The 16339-nt window shown below is 38.1% G+C and overlaps 3 protein-coding genes across 5 annotated transcripts; 2 read left to right on the top strand and 1 right to left on the bottom strand.

Moving 5' to 3' along the window:
* The first annotated feature begins 1172 nt into the window (after positions 1-1172).
* Positions 1173-5870, top strand: LOC113733029 (uncharacterized). The gene is made up of 3 exons (XM_027259144.2): positions 1173-1804; positions 2718-4209; positions 4408-5870. The coding sequence occupies exons 1-3, from the start codon at positions 1525-1527 to the stop codon at positions 4592-4594; spliced, it is 1959 nt and encodes a 652-aa protein (XP_027114945.1). The 5' UTR covers positions 1173-1524; the 3' UTR covers positions 4595-5870.
* A 151-nt stretch (positions 5871-6021) lies between these two features.
* LOC113733028 (uncharacterized) lies at positions 6022-12210 on the top strand. Of its 3 annotated transcripts, XM_072081015.1 has the most exons (4): positions 6022-6612; positions 6690-10180; positions 10541-10888; positions 11468-12210. In XM_072081015.1, exons 2-3 carry the CDS (start codon positions 8586-8588, stop codon positions 10770-10772), a joined length of 1827 nt encoding a protein of 608 aa, XP_071937116.1. In that variant the 5' UTR covers positions 6022-6612; positions 6690-8585; the 3' UTR covers positions 10773-10888; positions 11468-12210. The 3 variants fall into 3 exon arrangements, with proteins under 3 accessions (XP_071937116.1, XP_071937115.1, XP_027114944.2); XM_072081014.1 differs by lacking the exon at positions 6022-6612 and having other exon boundaries at positions 7699-10888; XM_027259143.2 differs by lacking the exon at positions 6022-6612 and having other exon boundaries at positions 7699-10888; positions 11519-12210.
* A 1022-nt stretch (positions 12211-13232) lies between these two features.
* Positions 13233-15001, bottom strand: LOC113733030 (uncharacterized). The gene has a single exon (XM_072081016.1). The coding sequence runs from the start codon at positions 14650-14652 to the stop codon at positions 13579-13581; it is 1074 nt and encodes a 357-aa protein (XP_071937117.1). The 5' UTR covers positions 14653-15001; the 3' UTR covers positions 13233-13578.
* Between the last annotated feature and the right edge of the window lie 1338 nt (positions 15002-16339).

Here is a 16339-nt window from a genome sequence, read left to right on the forward strand (position 1 = left end):
CAGAAATAATTACTTTTTTAACCAAATTTTCTCTTTTAATTTCATTTTTGTGAGTTATCTTACTACTTGAATATTATGCATGAGCCATATATATTCCTTATTATGAAGTGTCTGTACTTAACTTTTTCTAAATATTTAAGCATGCAAATAATATATTTGACTTACAAAAACCGAGCTAAGGATTGTGAATGTAAAAATGAAAAGGAATGTAAATGTTTAGACAGAATAAACAATAACAAAGTTGGTATAAGATAATAATTGTTGTTTTCATTTAAGTAATTAGAACACATACATAAACTTTACTTAAAATAGTATGGTTTACACAACCTAAAACCACATATCATTTGTTAATGGCTAAAATACTTGCAGGTTGGCCACAAATGATGTAAAATCAAAGTTGCAATAAAAAATTTTCTGTTAATAATGGGTGTGTTTGGACAGCCAATTATTTGGCCAAATATATTTGCTGACATCACCATTACAATTTCCAATACACCTTTTTATCTTCCCAATTACCTTTTTATCTCACATACATCACATCACAAAAAGTGCTACAGTAAAAATATTTCAAATAACTTACAATCCAAACACACTCAATGTCTAGCTAAACTATTTCCAAGAGTTATTTTTCTCATAGTGATTTGTGGAGTACATTTTGTATTTGCTTAACATAATTTGTTCAAATAACATGCACAACACGCGAGTTTTTTATCGTGACATAGGTTACCTCCGAGCAAATTATTTATGACAACTTATCTCTTTGCTTGTATTTGTTTTACCAAAAGTACGTTTTCAAAAAAAAAATATAAACACGCTTTTCATCTACGTTTTGATGATTCGATCTCACAGAAATAACTGTTAATAAAGATGCTACATGATTTTTGTAGAAACAAGTTACAAAATCACCATCTAAATGGACTCTTCACTGATAATTCGTAGATACTATTATTGTCATTGTTCGTCAATCATTATTCATTGCATTGGTTCTTTTTTCTAAAAAAAAATTTTAACTTCTTAGTAATTTAAACAATTTGCAGGTCTCTAAGAGTATATTCGTGTAAACTTGTAGAATAAAGTGTGACTATCTCCAAAAATTCGAAGGTAAAGTCAATTTTGAAAATAGGAAAAACTGTGGCGTAATTATTAGTTAGTACTATTACAGAGTGGTGGAAAAGAAAAAAAGTGGAAAACCATTGTGAGGAGTGTAGAATGGTTTGCAATCTCTAAATCTTCTGAACACCAGACCATGACCATGCCAGTCTTCCTACGTCAATCCCAACAACTCTCACCCCACCATCCCATCACCTTGCTTCTTAACCCTTCAGGAGTCACCACCACTCCAAATTATTTCCTCTAGCCACTTTCTCCCCTCCCATTAACCAATTCAATTAGGACTTTACCCAACCAAAATCTGATCTGCTAATTGAATAATTCTGCCATCCAAGATAAAGGAAAGCCCATCAATCTTTGCCCACAATCAGACAACAATTGTTTTGTAAATTAGAATCTGGGTTTTGTTTAATAATGGGCGGGGCAGGAGGAAACGTCGGGGCAGAGCAGCCGGGGGTGGCGGAGCCGCAGTATGCCGCGGCGAAGATATCGGTTTGGTGGGATATAGAGAATTGTCATGTGCCTAAAGGATGCGAACCCCACATGATCGCTCAGAATATAAGCTCTGCCTTAGTCAAGATGAATTATTGTGGGCCGGTTTCGATATCTGCTTATGGTGATACTACTAGAATTGGATCTTCTATCCAGCAGGCTCTAAATAGTACTGGGATTGCTCTCAATCACGTCCCTGCAGGTATATGGAATTGTGGTTTTGGTGGAAAGTCTAGATTTTGATGAAAATTTTGGTGGGTTTTGTTTATTTTTAAGGGAATTATGGGTTTTTTGGTGGTTTGTTGCTTTGTGTGACTCTGGTAAAGTTTATAACTTTTTTGGGATTTTTGAAGTGGGTTTCTGTGGCTAGATTTAGTCTCAGTCTGATTCTTTTTTCTTGCTTGCTTGTTGATGTCGAGTTTGGGGGACAGGACGAGGAGTCGGTGTACGGTGATCAGTTGGATCTGTTTTTCTGATCTGATTAATTGGTCGGAATGTGTGTTATAAGTAATAGTTGTGGATAGATCTTGCTTTTCTTACAGGAGGAAATTTGGGAAGAGCAAAGGGGGCTGCTAATTTTGCTGTAATATCGGTCATGCTATTTTTACAGCATGGTTTTCGTTAAGCTTGTTACTTTGGGGTTTGTGTGGTGGATTTGCCTTTTGCATTGAGATTTAAGTGTTTAATGTCTACTTTGATAAGTTGATTTATTATTGTAGTACCTTGTACTGGTTGTCTGTTACTGAAAAATTTGCACTATCATTACCTTCTCAAGTGTCAGTTCTTCAGGCAAGATGTTTCATTGTGCTTCGAAGTTCGAATAGACAAGGATACCTTTCTGGCTGTTGGATGATTCTCTTTTCATACAGAAAAAAAATTTTCTGGTCACCCTGATCAATACCTTTGCTGTTTCAACACAGTGTTTGCATGATTAGAAAACTGAATAAGAAAATAAGAAAAGAAAACTGAATAAGCTGCTTGTGAAAACTTGGAAGGGAGAGAATCTTGGGTCATTCTTGCTGATTGAGCACTGTTATATGCCTCGTGTTAGATATTTCCTCTTGTATTTTGTGATCTAGAATGGAATAGATCTAATTTCGGTTTCATTTGAATAGGGGTTAAAGATGCAAGTGATAAGAAGATACTGGTCGACATGTTATTCTGGGCAGTTGACAATCCTGCACCTGCCAATTATTTGTTGATTTCTGGTGATCGAGATTTTTCGAACGCACTTCACCAATTGCGCATGCGGAGATATAATATACTTTTGGCACAACCTCAAAAAGCATCTGTTCCTCTTCTAGCTGCAGCAAAAAGTGTATGGCTCTGGACAAGTCTTGTGGCTGGAGGACCTCCACTTACTAGTAGTGAAGCATCCCAATTTGTGAATAACAGCTTTGGGTTTTCTTCCAATGGTGACAAATTACATGTTCCAGTTTCTGATTCGATTCAGATAAATCAACCCCCAGATTCATTTTATGATAGTCCCCATTTGGGAAATCAGAGGTTCCCAAATATGGGAAGGGGAACAGATATAAAAAACAAAGGAAGACAAATTCGGAGAAACTTGACTCAACCAATTATGCCAAGAACTTCAAGCACACAAGATGACCTTGACAATGGAAACCCGCAAAGATCAGGATATGGGCTTCCTAAACACTTTAATGATTTGCATGAGTTTTCTGCTACTCAGAATCCCAAGGTTCCATTTAGTGGACCCTCCCCTAGTTTGATTAATCCAGATCCTTTTCCAAATAATATCAGTATTCCTCATAGCTCTCAACAAATTCACTATCCTATTCCAGTTAGGCCGAACAACCTTCCTTCTCAGCTTGCATTGCCTCCTGGTAACTTTTTACCGCCTAACTCTCATATCCAGTATCCTTCACATACAATGCCTCCTGGTCCTCCCCGACCTGATGCATTGAGCTTTACCTCGGGACCCTTTACATCTGTGCCTGATATTGGTAAGATAAACATTTCTGAATACCCTAACAACCACAAGCCTTCTACTTGGAATGGAGGAGAGCTTAGACAAACATCTATGACAGAACCTACCAACTATGCCAATTCATACAGGCCTCAGAAAGGGCAAAATTTGCAGAAGAAACCACCGGCGCCCCATGAATTAGTTGGAAATAGGTATCCAAGCCCTAGTCAACAGATTCCACCACCACCTGCCCCAGAAGTTGGTAACACTAGTGTCTCTATATCTGAGAGTGGTGTTTGGGGAACTCCAGGATGTCCTAAACCTTCTGAATATATTCAAGGCCTTATGGGGGTAGTTTTACTTGCATTGAACACACTAAAAAATGAGAAGCTTTTGCCTACTGAAGAGCACATTTCCAATTGCATTCGTTATGGAGATCCCAAACATCGCAACACTGATGTTAAGAAGGCTCTTGAGTGTGCTGTTGAGCAGCAGCTGGTAGTTAAGCAGACCTTAGGTGCTGTGCAGCTGTATGTTGGTAAGAATGAGAGACTATGGAACTGTATAAACCTCGGGGATACTAATATAAAGCAATATCCAAAAACAACTTGGGATGAAATCCAGAAATTTCTGTCATCATCTTCTGGACGAACTGCAATACTAGCTACTCAGTGCAGGTTTGCGACAGATTTACCCTTTTTTTAATAGTTGCTATTATTGTTGTTTTTATCATCACCATCATCATAACCATCACCATTTTGTAATTTAGGTTTTGAAACTTTTCTTCTTTCCTTTTCTTTTTTATTTTCTTCATCAATTGTTTTAAGCTCACTGACACTTCTCGTATCCTTTGAACCTTGTGATGTGTTGGATAGGTATGAAGCAGCTACTGTCATAAAGAGAACATGCTTAAAAGATCTTACATTGGGAGAAATTCTGCAGATCTTAAACATGGTAATATACATGAAAAGATGGATTATGCATCATCAATCAGGATGGCAACCGATTAAGATTGTTCTTGCAGAGACCTACCCTGAAACAGGGGTGGCCGCTGCTTCATAATTTCATGTTAAACTAGTTATGGGAGGGGATAGAGCCTGAGGATGGTGATGGATTTATGTCTTCAAAATGGTGGTTTGGAGTTATAAATAGGCTCTATGTGGTCCACCTCCCACCTTCCTAAAGAATACTTGGATGTTTTGAGTAGCTGCGTTTAAGTTTAATTAAAGGATAGACGACTGGGTCGATGTTTAGTTCATATCTGGACATGGTTTGCGTGTTTCTGTAGATTTTGGGACAATGGTAGCTCTGGTTGGCCAGAGTTTAACGAATTCACGCAGGATGTAAATTTGGGAAAATTGGAAACCAGTTGTGAGCTGGGCTGGTGTCGGTGCCAGGTCCTGATTATGACACTTCAGTGGATACTGTCAAGTTGTTTTTCGGATGCTTCTTTGTTGTATACGTTCTTTGCGGGGATGTTTCTCATCAACTCATGCTCTATTACAAATGTACTGAATTTTGAAGGAAGTTGCTAGATGGGAAAGTTGTAGGAGCTCTTTGGAAAGAGATTCTTTTGGAAAGTCATCTGTACTTGGAACGTCTGGAAATTACTGTTGTACAAGGCATAAAGGCTTTTGGTTCATTCGTCCCGGATAAGATAATTATGTCGTGGAAACTGATAATGATAGGTATGCTTGCTGATAGTTTACGTGAAATTAATTAAGAGCTACAAGCTTGCGATGTGGCCTTTTACATCATGCACTGGAGCTTAAGGTAAAAGGGACTTGAATGAAGACGGTTTAGATAATACTTACTTTTTTGGGAAGAATTAGAAGGTACAATGAAGTAAGGGGACACTTTTGAGCAGCCAAAAGGATGAGCCAGTTATCACCTGAACTCCTAAACCTGGGAGTTAAATTAAAGGTAAAAAATCTACATACAACAGAATTTACAGAACGAATGACAGGCAGCTGACAGCAGATTGTTCAAGGCATATGCAATTTGCAGAGTATGAAAGATACGGCAACTGGATTGGATCAATGAAAATTGTGGTATGCTGGTTATATCTTGTATGTATAGTATAATTGAGCTATATTGAAGCATGTTTAAAGCAGGTCCAACATTGTTATTATGTTGATCCTTCTTCTAGATGCATGTGTACACTCAAGTGGGAAAAAATTGTGCGAGCTTCTGATGGCAACCTGCTTCACTTGTATCTATTGTAATGACATAAATCATGACATAGTTGTCAATGACTAGCTCTTGTGATGTCTGTGAGAAGGTTTAATGTTTTTGAATCTTCAGACTAGAATTATTATTATTATTATTATTACTATTATTTTTGGCTGCCTCTGTGGAGTAGTTGGGAATTTTCGTGATTGTTGTACGTGGAATTTCCACGTATCATGTTCACTTTTCTTGTGAAAGGGCAAAATCTGAACCGTGTAGTTTGTCTGCATTGAGGTTAAGGCTTGCTCTTTGGGACGGATAAATGCATCTAGTTTGGTTTAGATTCTGGATTAATGACTTAAACAGAAGTAGACCGGTGGACATGGTCCTGTGCTAATCATTCTTCTCCTAGTCTCTGGGTTTTCATGCTGTGTAATTTGTATCTTCAGGCTTCAGCTGGGATTTTGGATCATTCTTGCCTAGTCTTTGTGGTGGTGTACTTTGTTTCTTTAGCTGGGATTATGATGACAACATAACCTCGTAATGTGAGCTCTTTTATGCAGGCGGGCACTTGTTTGCTGTAATTGCTATTGGATTCTTCAGTCATGCACATGCACTTAGGTATCCAAAACATGATCTTGTGTAGTAACATGGGCCATGCGGTAGATTAAGTCTTTCTGCGTGATTGCGTACATTTACTAAGGTAAAAGCTTAAAGGCCAGTTTAAGAAATCGCAGCAGTTTTCTCTGGCAAATTGCCATATGCTAGGTCTTAGGTTCACAACATTCAAAATTATTTTTTTCTCCAGTTTCTGCTAATTTCTTGCAGCTAACGAGAACCGTCCTAGTTATTCTTTTCTTGGTTTCGTCTCCAAAACCACACGGGGCCATGCTTTTTCTTTCCCCAACCTGGTAATGATCCATTGCAATGTTAAATTCATATCTGAAAATGTACTAGCTCGATTATCATGAACGACTGTCTTGTCTAGATGATGCTCTTTTCTGTGCGTCCAATTCGAAGGAAGGAAGGAAGGAAGATTCATGCGACAGCCAACGGTCATTGTCTGTGGTTGTTGGACGTGTTGCACGTTTGACGCAAGGTTGGTTTACTTTCCGCGAATACTGCTGCCATTGAAGATCAGTCGGCAGTCTGACTTTGATTTTTTTTTTTTTCACTAACAACTGCTAATCCTCCCATGGAGGGAAAACCATCTAACTACACTAATTGTTGTTTGTGACCCAATCTCGTGTGTGTCAATTTCTTGATTGTCAAAAGGGATGGAACATAAAGACTAGGACTCAATTCCTGTTTGACACCCCCTATGGCTTGACAGGAGGAGGGAAAAAAGCAGTGAAGGAGGCAGGCATACATGGTACAGGACTAATGACTTGTCCACTGACTTTGGGCATTGACGCTCAAGTCTCACCCATTGGAGTCAAGAAAGCAGCATGAGTTGCTTGGTCCATCAAATTGCCCGGTGGGGTGGAAAGTGGAAAGTGGGAGTTGTGTGAGTCCTACTACTTAATAGTGCATAATCATTTTGTGCTTTGTATGGCTATATCCCATTACCTAGTTGCACAAATTGAGATGGTATGCAAGCCAAGCCAACTGGTGTGTCACTTAAATGATACCAGGTTTGGTTATTGAATAAAATTTTCATATTGGGTTTTGAACTTTTGATACAAATAAAATTCCAAATTCACGTATAAATGAGTTAAGCTACTTGAGTTTGAATTAAAGTTGGCTTGATAAAATAAAAATTGGTTGGAGTTCAACGAGAAGGATGCTAAGGTGCTCGGCTCCGGAGTAGAAGTCCAATTCTTGAGACAGCTTACAATAAATTTTTTTTTTAAAAAAAAAAAGAAGAGAAGAGAGAGAGAGAAATTGTTCTCTTCCTTGTAAGCATTCTCCTTTAGTGATTTTTTTTTTGCCATAATGATATTATTTCTATAATCTAATATATTTTCTTTTAGGAGGAGGAGAGTATAAAGAGAATGTATAAGAGACTAACAGATATATAGACTCAACAAATCAAATGAGTGTTCTGGTATCTCTTTTAAATTTTTTTCATTGCAGGTAAAATTCAAACCCCCGACTTGCAGTTCAAAGAGAGATTTATTCACTTTTTGGTGGCCACTGATGATTTACATCATACTTAATTTCTCTTTTTATGAAAAAATTGGTTGGACATATATCTACTTATCTAAGAGCTGCTTCTAGCATTGAACATCAAAAAATTTTTCATCTATGAACCACCGCCAAATCATTAAAATTTGATGGGGTAGGAGAACCTTGCCTTCCAACAATTGATACACTGGTTAAAAAAATTCAAACGGGTGTATAGTGCATCCGCCTGGTCTGGTATAGTTATCGTTTTGAAAAAAAAAAAAAAAAGAACACCCAATAGAAAGAGAAAAAGAAAAAGAAAAATGAAAAAATGTAAGGAGGAGAAGAAAACAAATTACTCTTTTTAACTTTTTGTTAGCGACTAACTAATGAACTACCCATCCATCCAAATGTTCTTGCACAAACGTCACCTAAGCATAAGCTTCTTTTTTTTTTTTTTTTTGGGAGAAAAACCTGAGCCCTAATTTCGAAACTTGTACTATATGCTAAAAAAGTTGCACTAAAAATGTTAAAATGCCGGTTGAGAAATTAATGTCTCGAGAAACAGGAGAGCAATGGCAATCACGGAATCCCAGTCTCCCATTCCTTATTTGGTGTTAAATTACTTCCTGAATCAATTTATAGCTTTTACTTCTTCCTCTTCCACAGGGAGCGATTCCCAGGCAAATCATTAAAAAGCGAAAATCCCAGGTTAGAGTTTGATCATTCCCGCTGTTTACTACTTTTCTTTGCTGCAAACCTTTCATATGGAACTTCAATGGCCGTAAAGCTTGCATCTTTAGCATTTTTAAAGAGAATTCCCAAAAGGGTCAATTTAAATGCCACTTTTTCTTCACTTTCATGTGCAAATGTTGTTCATATCAATTCAGAAACTGATCATACTCCGTCAAAATCTTCTGATTTTGAGTCAAAGATCCAATTTTTAAAGAATAAGCTTCATCCAGATATCTTGGTCCATGTCTTGGATTCCACAACTGATGTAAATTCTTCGTTGAAATTGTTCAAATGGGCTTCACTTCAGAAAACGTTTAAGCATAATGTGGATACTTATTATTTGATGATTTTGAAGTTGGGTTTGGCTGGAAATATTGAGGAAATGGAGGGATTTTGTAATGAGATGTTAAAGGAGAAATGTCCTGGTTTTGATGAAGCTTTCTTGGGATTGATTGAATGTCTTGTTAGAAATGATAGGCTTGACGAGGCTTTAAGGGTTCTTTCTTGTATGAATTCAAGTAGTTTTAAGCCTTCAATAGGTGTTTTTAATATAGTAATGGGTGCACTTTTGGTGGCAAAGAGGGATTTCAAGGATGTATTATTTGTGTATAAAGAAATGGTGAAAGTAGGAATTGTTCCCAACGTGGAGACTTTGAATTACTTGTTGGAAGCGTTGTTAGAGGATGATAGGGTGGGTACAGCTTTGGAACAATATAGAAGGATGAATAAGAAAGGGTGTAGTCCTAATAGTAGGACCTTCGAGGTTCTCATTAGTGGACTTATTGCCAGGGAAAGGATCGATGAATCTTTGCTTCTTTTAGATGAAATTTTTGAACTTAGGTGTGAGGTGGATTTGAGCTTTTACACTCGGATAGTACCGCTGCTTTGTCAGATTAATAAATGTGAGGCAGGGATGATGTTACTTGTGAAGATGAAAGCTTCAAAAATTTCTCCAGATTCTTCAACTTATGGAGCTATGATAATATGTTTATGCCAGAATCTTTATGTGGATGAAGCTGTCAACCTTTTTGAAGAGATGGTGGACAGCGGAATAACTCCAGAGGATGATCTATATGTGGATATTGTGAAGGGATTTTGTACATTATGTAAATTTAGTGAAGCAAAGAAGTTTTTAGTAGATAATGATGTTGATATAACTTGTCCTTACAATGCACTTCTTGGAGCTTATTGCAGTTATGGTAATCTTGCGGCAGCAAAAGATCTGTTTGATGATATGTTTGAGAGGAGTTTAACTGATAGCTTGTCTTGGAATTTCTATATTCGGTGCCTATGTGAGATTGGCGATATCAAGAAAGCCTTGGAAGTTCTTTGTAGAATGATTGTTTTTTCATTTCTTCCTGACTCTACCACTTACTCTGCTCTTATCATTGGCAGATGCAAGCAGGATGAACTTGATGATGCTATACTGTTGTTCAATCAGGTCCAGCAGAAGTGTGATGTTTTGGATTCTGTATCCTATGCTGAACTTGTTAGATGCCTTTCTTATAATGAAAAGATTCAAGAGGCTGCTGAAATTTATTGTTATATGTCAGGCAAGCAAGTAGCTTTGCAGTCAACCTCTTTTGATTTGTTCATTAAGGGGCTTTGTGCAATAAGAGAAGTCAAGAGTGCAATCAGGTTTCTATCTCTTGCTCATTGTTCTGGTACATCGTACTCGTCTGTAGCTTACTACAGCATAATGCGAGTTTTATCCAAGTTAGAAAAGGCAGATGACCTTTTAGTGGTATTATCACGAATGATTGTAGATGGTTGTCCTGTTGAGGAAGAAACTTATTTTATCCTCATAGAAAGTATGAGTCTAGCCGATAATCCAGACCATTGTGCTCGGTTTTTCAATCTGATGCTCAGCAAGGGTTTATTACCCAACTCCGAAACACTAACTACTGTACTGTCTTGTTTAGACAAGCATTCTCAAATGCACATGATTTTGAGTGCTATGGATCAGCTTATCTCTTGTTCTAATATTCTTGGTTCCAGTGCCTATAACATGCTCATCAGGGGCCTTTTGAAAGAAGGATATAGAAGTGCAGCTGGTCGCTTGCTAGATGTAATGTTGGGGAAGGGTTGGATTCCTAGTACTGAAACTCATCAATTATTGGTTGGTTCTGTTGTAAAAGAGGAATCAGAAGTAAGAGCATATATGAGCGAAAATTTTGGTCCGCAGGATGAGGTTAGCAGCATACTTGAAAACGCATTGGCTCAAACTTAACCTGATTCCATATATCAACACTATCATTGGCCGTTGTTCAATGTCTCCATTAAGTGCGATTGTGAAAGCCTCTGTAAGACTTGTAGATTTCATCTCAGACTTCAGTGCTATAAAAGGTATGCTATGTTCACACAGCACATAACTTTGCTTCACGTGGCATGGGTACTTAACAAATTGTTCTTCTGACAGTCTTACATGCACTTAATATGTTGGTACATACTCCACCAAATTTTTTTTAAAAAAAAATTTTGTGTTTTTAATTTCTTTAGTGGTAAGATATGCATTTACTGAACTATAAAGTTTTGGTTTGACTAGATTAACAGAAGATGGGAATAGTTGAGAATGGTCTGAGAGCTAGTCTAATAGCAGATGACTTCTCATGTCTGTGTATGGACTCGTACTTTACCTCTCGAAGTAAATTTTAAAACATAAAACTATAAATTCATTCTTCCTGTCACTTAGTTATTCCTGACAAAACATAACCTTGATCATTTTGGTATAGTTATATTTATCCAGACTAGCATAGTAGTCATCAGGATCACAATGCTTGAACTGTCTTCCTAGTAACCACTTTTTAGTTGTATACGATGGTCTTGATGAACTGACTTGGGTTGAGGGAATGGATTTGACTTTAATATCATGCCTTTGACGAAGTTTATTGGATAATCTGTCCCCCCCCCCCCCCTTTCCACCAGGAGGGTATCTTTCTCAGGGATCTGATTTTGACAAACTTCATTGAAATTCAGTGTCGTGCATAAATTGAGGGATTGATGCTGACGGAAATACCATGAAGATGGCCTTTAAATGATGATCCCGTGGATAAACTTTCTGGGAAATTTTTTGGAAGGAATTATCCTGGTCGGCGGTCATCCAGCCCTTCTGAAACTCTTGAAATTTTTGTCAATTTGATTAACCCTGAAGGACTCTGGAAGCAACATCCGTAGCTCCGAAGGGGTTGCGAGGCTGCTAACATGAGCTTTCAGTGGCCAAATACCATGAACAGAAACTTAAGAGTAATGCCCCCTTCTGAAAGCAGAGCAATATATGTATGTTCTCCCGTGTCCAAATTTCCGCATGGAATGTCCATGCAAATTCTGATGCATCCGCTACAATGCTCGACCCTAGCTAGAGGGTGGCATGGTAACTAGAATATTGTCTACAAATGGAAGACAAAGGACTGGCTGCAGGTGTTTGCATGGTTTCAGGCATGACAAAGGCATCAGTTTTGCGGATTGTGTTCTAAACACGGTAATGCTACAGGTTTTCAAGAGAAATAGGAATTACCTGTATCAAAACCCTATCATCAATAAACGTATGTTACTAGTAAGTTATACTGCGAATAAAATATCGTAGTAATTTATACAGCGTGGAAGATTGACAGTTATATTTTCCTTCGTGGCAATCCCAATGAGATATGGTCTACGAGTCATTACAATTATCTGATTATTAATTTCTGCATTGTGATTATTTTTCTTCCTCGATCATATTTGCTGAATTCTGAATGTAGCTGCCGGATACCTGCTCTTTTGTAAGATTGGAATGAAGAAAACACAGAAATCTGTCTGGTTAGTAGCTACTGCTCTCCATTCCTGGTTTTCCTGTAGCTGGATTCTCTGGAATCACAAGAATCCTTAGTTAGAATGAGACTCCAAGCCCAAGCTTTAGCATGTTGATGATTTTACACTCATGACGATTTCACAAGTACTTTTACAAGCAGAGCTCGATACTAGAATCACATTTCCAAGTCCCAAAACTGTCGCGAGCAGAATACGTATCTATCCCGCTCCAGTCTTTCAAGTCTTATTTTCCATGCAACCAACAAGCCAACAATACCATCCTCTCCTTTCCCCACCCACTACATCCCCTCTCCCCCGCCCCCCTTCTTCCCAAAAAAAAAAAACTCCAAAGACTTCAATCCAGAAAATATGGAAGATGGATAATTCAAGAAATTTTCATTCAACACACATCAATAAAGGCACCTGCAAAAACCCAACCAAAGAATTTGTTTGATTCAACTGGAGAAACAACCACCAACTTGGAAGTCCTAAACTGAGGCAACACCCACCTGTCCTATTTCTGAAAACGCATCATCCACCACAAGTTAATGTCCATGAAAAGCATGGTTAAAACCTAGCATCCTGCCACTGCTGTGCTTATAAGATGCTTTTACAAAGCCTTAACCCATCCATGGGATAGGTTGTGTGACTCTTAAAACCTGAGCTCCCAAAAACTGAAAAAACCTGAGTGCTACACAAGGCTATGCATAGAAAGCTCTTGATTAGCCCATAAGAGCCTTTAACAAACCAAAATAAGTTCCCTTAAACAAACCCAGGTGCACGAGTACCAGGACTAAAAACACGTATCTGAAACAGGGAAGCGACTACAAATTTTTTCTACCTAAGCTACTAAAGGCATTTGTACCAGAAGAACAGAAAGAGAAAAATCATCAACCACAGTATATGCACTGCAACCAATTATAGAATCCAGCTTTAAATAACAAGATTTACTGCATAATAAGCTCTAAAATTCCCTACAAAGAACTAGGCTCAACCTACAGATTATGCTATGTGCCAACAGAGTTCTACTTGATCTTACAAACTCTATTCCCGTGTTACTTTCCATCAAAAGTTCCTGAACTAGGCTTTACACATTCCAGAAACCTGAAATTCGACATTATGATGGGAAGCAAAGAGAAGCTACAAGACAAAACTTCATTATAAAAGGACAGCATGAGATCATAGAATCCCACCTCAGACTTCTCAAATTATTGGCACAAGTCTCTGGACATCATGAACTAATGTCCTGGTCAGTTATGATTCTGTTGCAAAGACAGACTCTTTTCCGCATGCCGCACCTGATCCTCCGCAGGCAAAACTACAGCGTCCCCATTACTAACATTCTCCATTACTCCATTGGGATCCTTCACATGATCTATATTTCCAGATTTCTTAGCAGTCAATTGCACTGTCCCATTCTCCTCAACGTCCATTGGCACAACATCAATCACATTGTCCACCTTCAGGTCTCCATTTTTCTCTCCTTCTCTCAATTCCACCGCATTCAAGGCCGCTAAAACATCATTAGACCCATCCACTCTCTCCACATTACCAGCCCTTCTCCCTTCCCTCCCTACTCCCACCACGCCTACATTAACACTACTGACATTGCTATTGACGTTATTTCCACTAACATTAGACACTTTAGCACCGCTGCTACGCCCGGCAACCCCTAATACCTCCACGGCCGTAGCTGCAGCGGCAAACTCTTTTTTCTTCAATTTCTCCTTTGCAACTAAATAAGCGACATGCTCCAACGCCTCCCTAGCACGTTTCCTCGTAAAAGCTGCCTCTTTTGCCCGCCTCTCCGCCTCTGCTCTAGCGGCTACGGCAGCTTTACTCATCGAAACGGCGGCAATCCTCGCCGCAGCCAACAAAACCTTAGCAGCCTTCTTATCAATAACCCTATACTCCCCATTATTCCCATTGGCAGCCTCCGAGCCCTCAATTCCCAAATCTTTTGCTTTCTTCAGCGTAAAGATCGGCGAATTAGGGTTCACACAATTAGGACAAACGTAAGGGTTCGGGTAATTGGGCCCCACGCAATGAATGTGAGAAGAGGAGTAACATTTAAAGCAGGTGACGGCGTCGTTTGGGCCGGATGGAGGCGGGGAAGGATGATAGACGGCGAAGCAAGTAGGGCAGAAGGATTGAGGGTGGAGACGGAGGACGCAGGTAGTGCACAGACGGCGGAAGATCCCGCGGTGGCGGACGTGGTGGAGGAGGCGGCGCTCCTCGACGCCGCAGTTTCCGCAGGTGGTTGGGGCGGTGGAGGAGGCAGAAGAAGAAGATGGATCGGGTTTGACTAACATCGTTGATTTCATTCAAAATCAAATCAATACAACATTTGAAGGAAAAGAAACCCAAAAAAAAAGGGTTATGTTCTAGCTTGGTGTGCGAGAAACAGAGGGGATTCTTTGTTTGGGGCTTGCGAAGTAGGGTTTGTGAAGGAGCACGAGGAAGAAGAAGAAACAGAATTGGGAGGGATAGGCGTAGTGTTTGACCTGGTAGACGGTGTCGTTCCGCATAGCTTTATTGGATTTTGCAAACGTCCTCCAATTTTTTGCTGCTTTACCGGGAAACAGTGGCGCCGTTGGTACTTGGGAGTAGTATCACGTTCCACCTTGAACTCGATCATTATCACACTTACTTGGGCTCCAGCTCGTGCTAAATTTTAATTCGAATACGACTCGACATAATGAACCTGTTTGGATTGTCATATTCATATTTTTTTATTAACTTTTTCCCTCACATATATCAAATCGTTACAGTAATTTTTTCATGAAAAATGTAATCCAAACGAGGCATAGCTCAAACTTGATTCATTTGAACTTCATTAAAAATGCAAGCCTTATCAAGATTTAACTATTCAAGTTCGAGCTCGATTTTTTCTTTTCTTGTTTTTAATTTTTTATATTTTAGATTTATCAAATTACCATTTTATCATCCATCAATTTTTTACTGAACATTATTTCATGTAAAATTATTAAAAGATGAACTCATAATATTCATTCCATAATTAGAATATATAATATATAAATAATATAAATACTCGATTAAACTCGTCGAGTAGTTATTGCTGATATTCGAACTCAATTCGTTACATGAAATGAGTAGCTCAAGTTTGAGCCAAACTTTTGACCTAGCGGTTTGGCTTGCCCACATTCGTAGTTGTTGATCAATGGAAAATCATTCAAAGTTTGGTCCTTCATTTTTAAAATAGTAAATTTACATCTCTTAGAAAATCAAATCGGTAAAACGTTTTAATACAAATTTTTTATTAGTTTTTACTCTAAATCCATCACATGACTCCACAATCATTTGTTTAACTAAAAAAAAGGTTAGATTTTATTTATAATTAAACAAATAACTCAATCTATATTCATTTTTAGTCTTAAAAAAGTAGAATTTGACTCCAATCATATTCTTTTTTTTTCTAAAAAAGTGAAATATGATCCAATCTGTATTTATTTTTGCCATTAAAGAAGTGGAATATGATATTTTTGTACATAAAAAAAAGATTGCATGTAGATTATGTAGCGATTTCAAGTTAAAATGTGATTGAAAACTTAAGTTAGGACTAAGTTTTGATAATTTAAATTTATGAGCGATATAAATTTACTATTTTAAAAGTGAATGGCGAAAAAATTCGTTTAACGTGTTAAACTATTTTCTAATCAATTCCTCATGATTTGGGCTTTCAAAAATCAATTCCTCTTTTGCAAGTGAAACCTTTGGAGTTCGCAATTAGGCTTGGCCCAAACTAATGGGGCTAAATAATGCAGGCTGAACACGATGTACGACGCTGGGTTGGTATGGAGTGTGGACCTCCATTTCCTAATTAACTTCACGCCACTCAAACTAGCGGTGAGTTAGGCAAACAATGATGTAGTTTTTCTGAATATACCATAAAAATTGAGTGGAGGAGCCTCCTTTGCACTTTAAATCACATTTTGGTAAAATCTACGGTTGGATTCGTGCCAACAAATCACTGAATTCAATTGTAATATC

The sequence above is a fragment of the Coffea arabica genome, chromosome 2e, assembly GCF_036785885.1.
Source record: "Coffea arabica cultivar ET-39 chromosome 2e, Coffea Arabica ET-39 HiFi, whole genome shotgun sequence".
Lineage (NCBI taxonomy): Eukaryota > Viridiplantae > Streptophyta > Magnoliopsida > Gentianales > Rubiaceae > Coffea > Coffea arabica.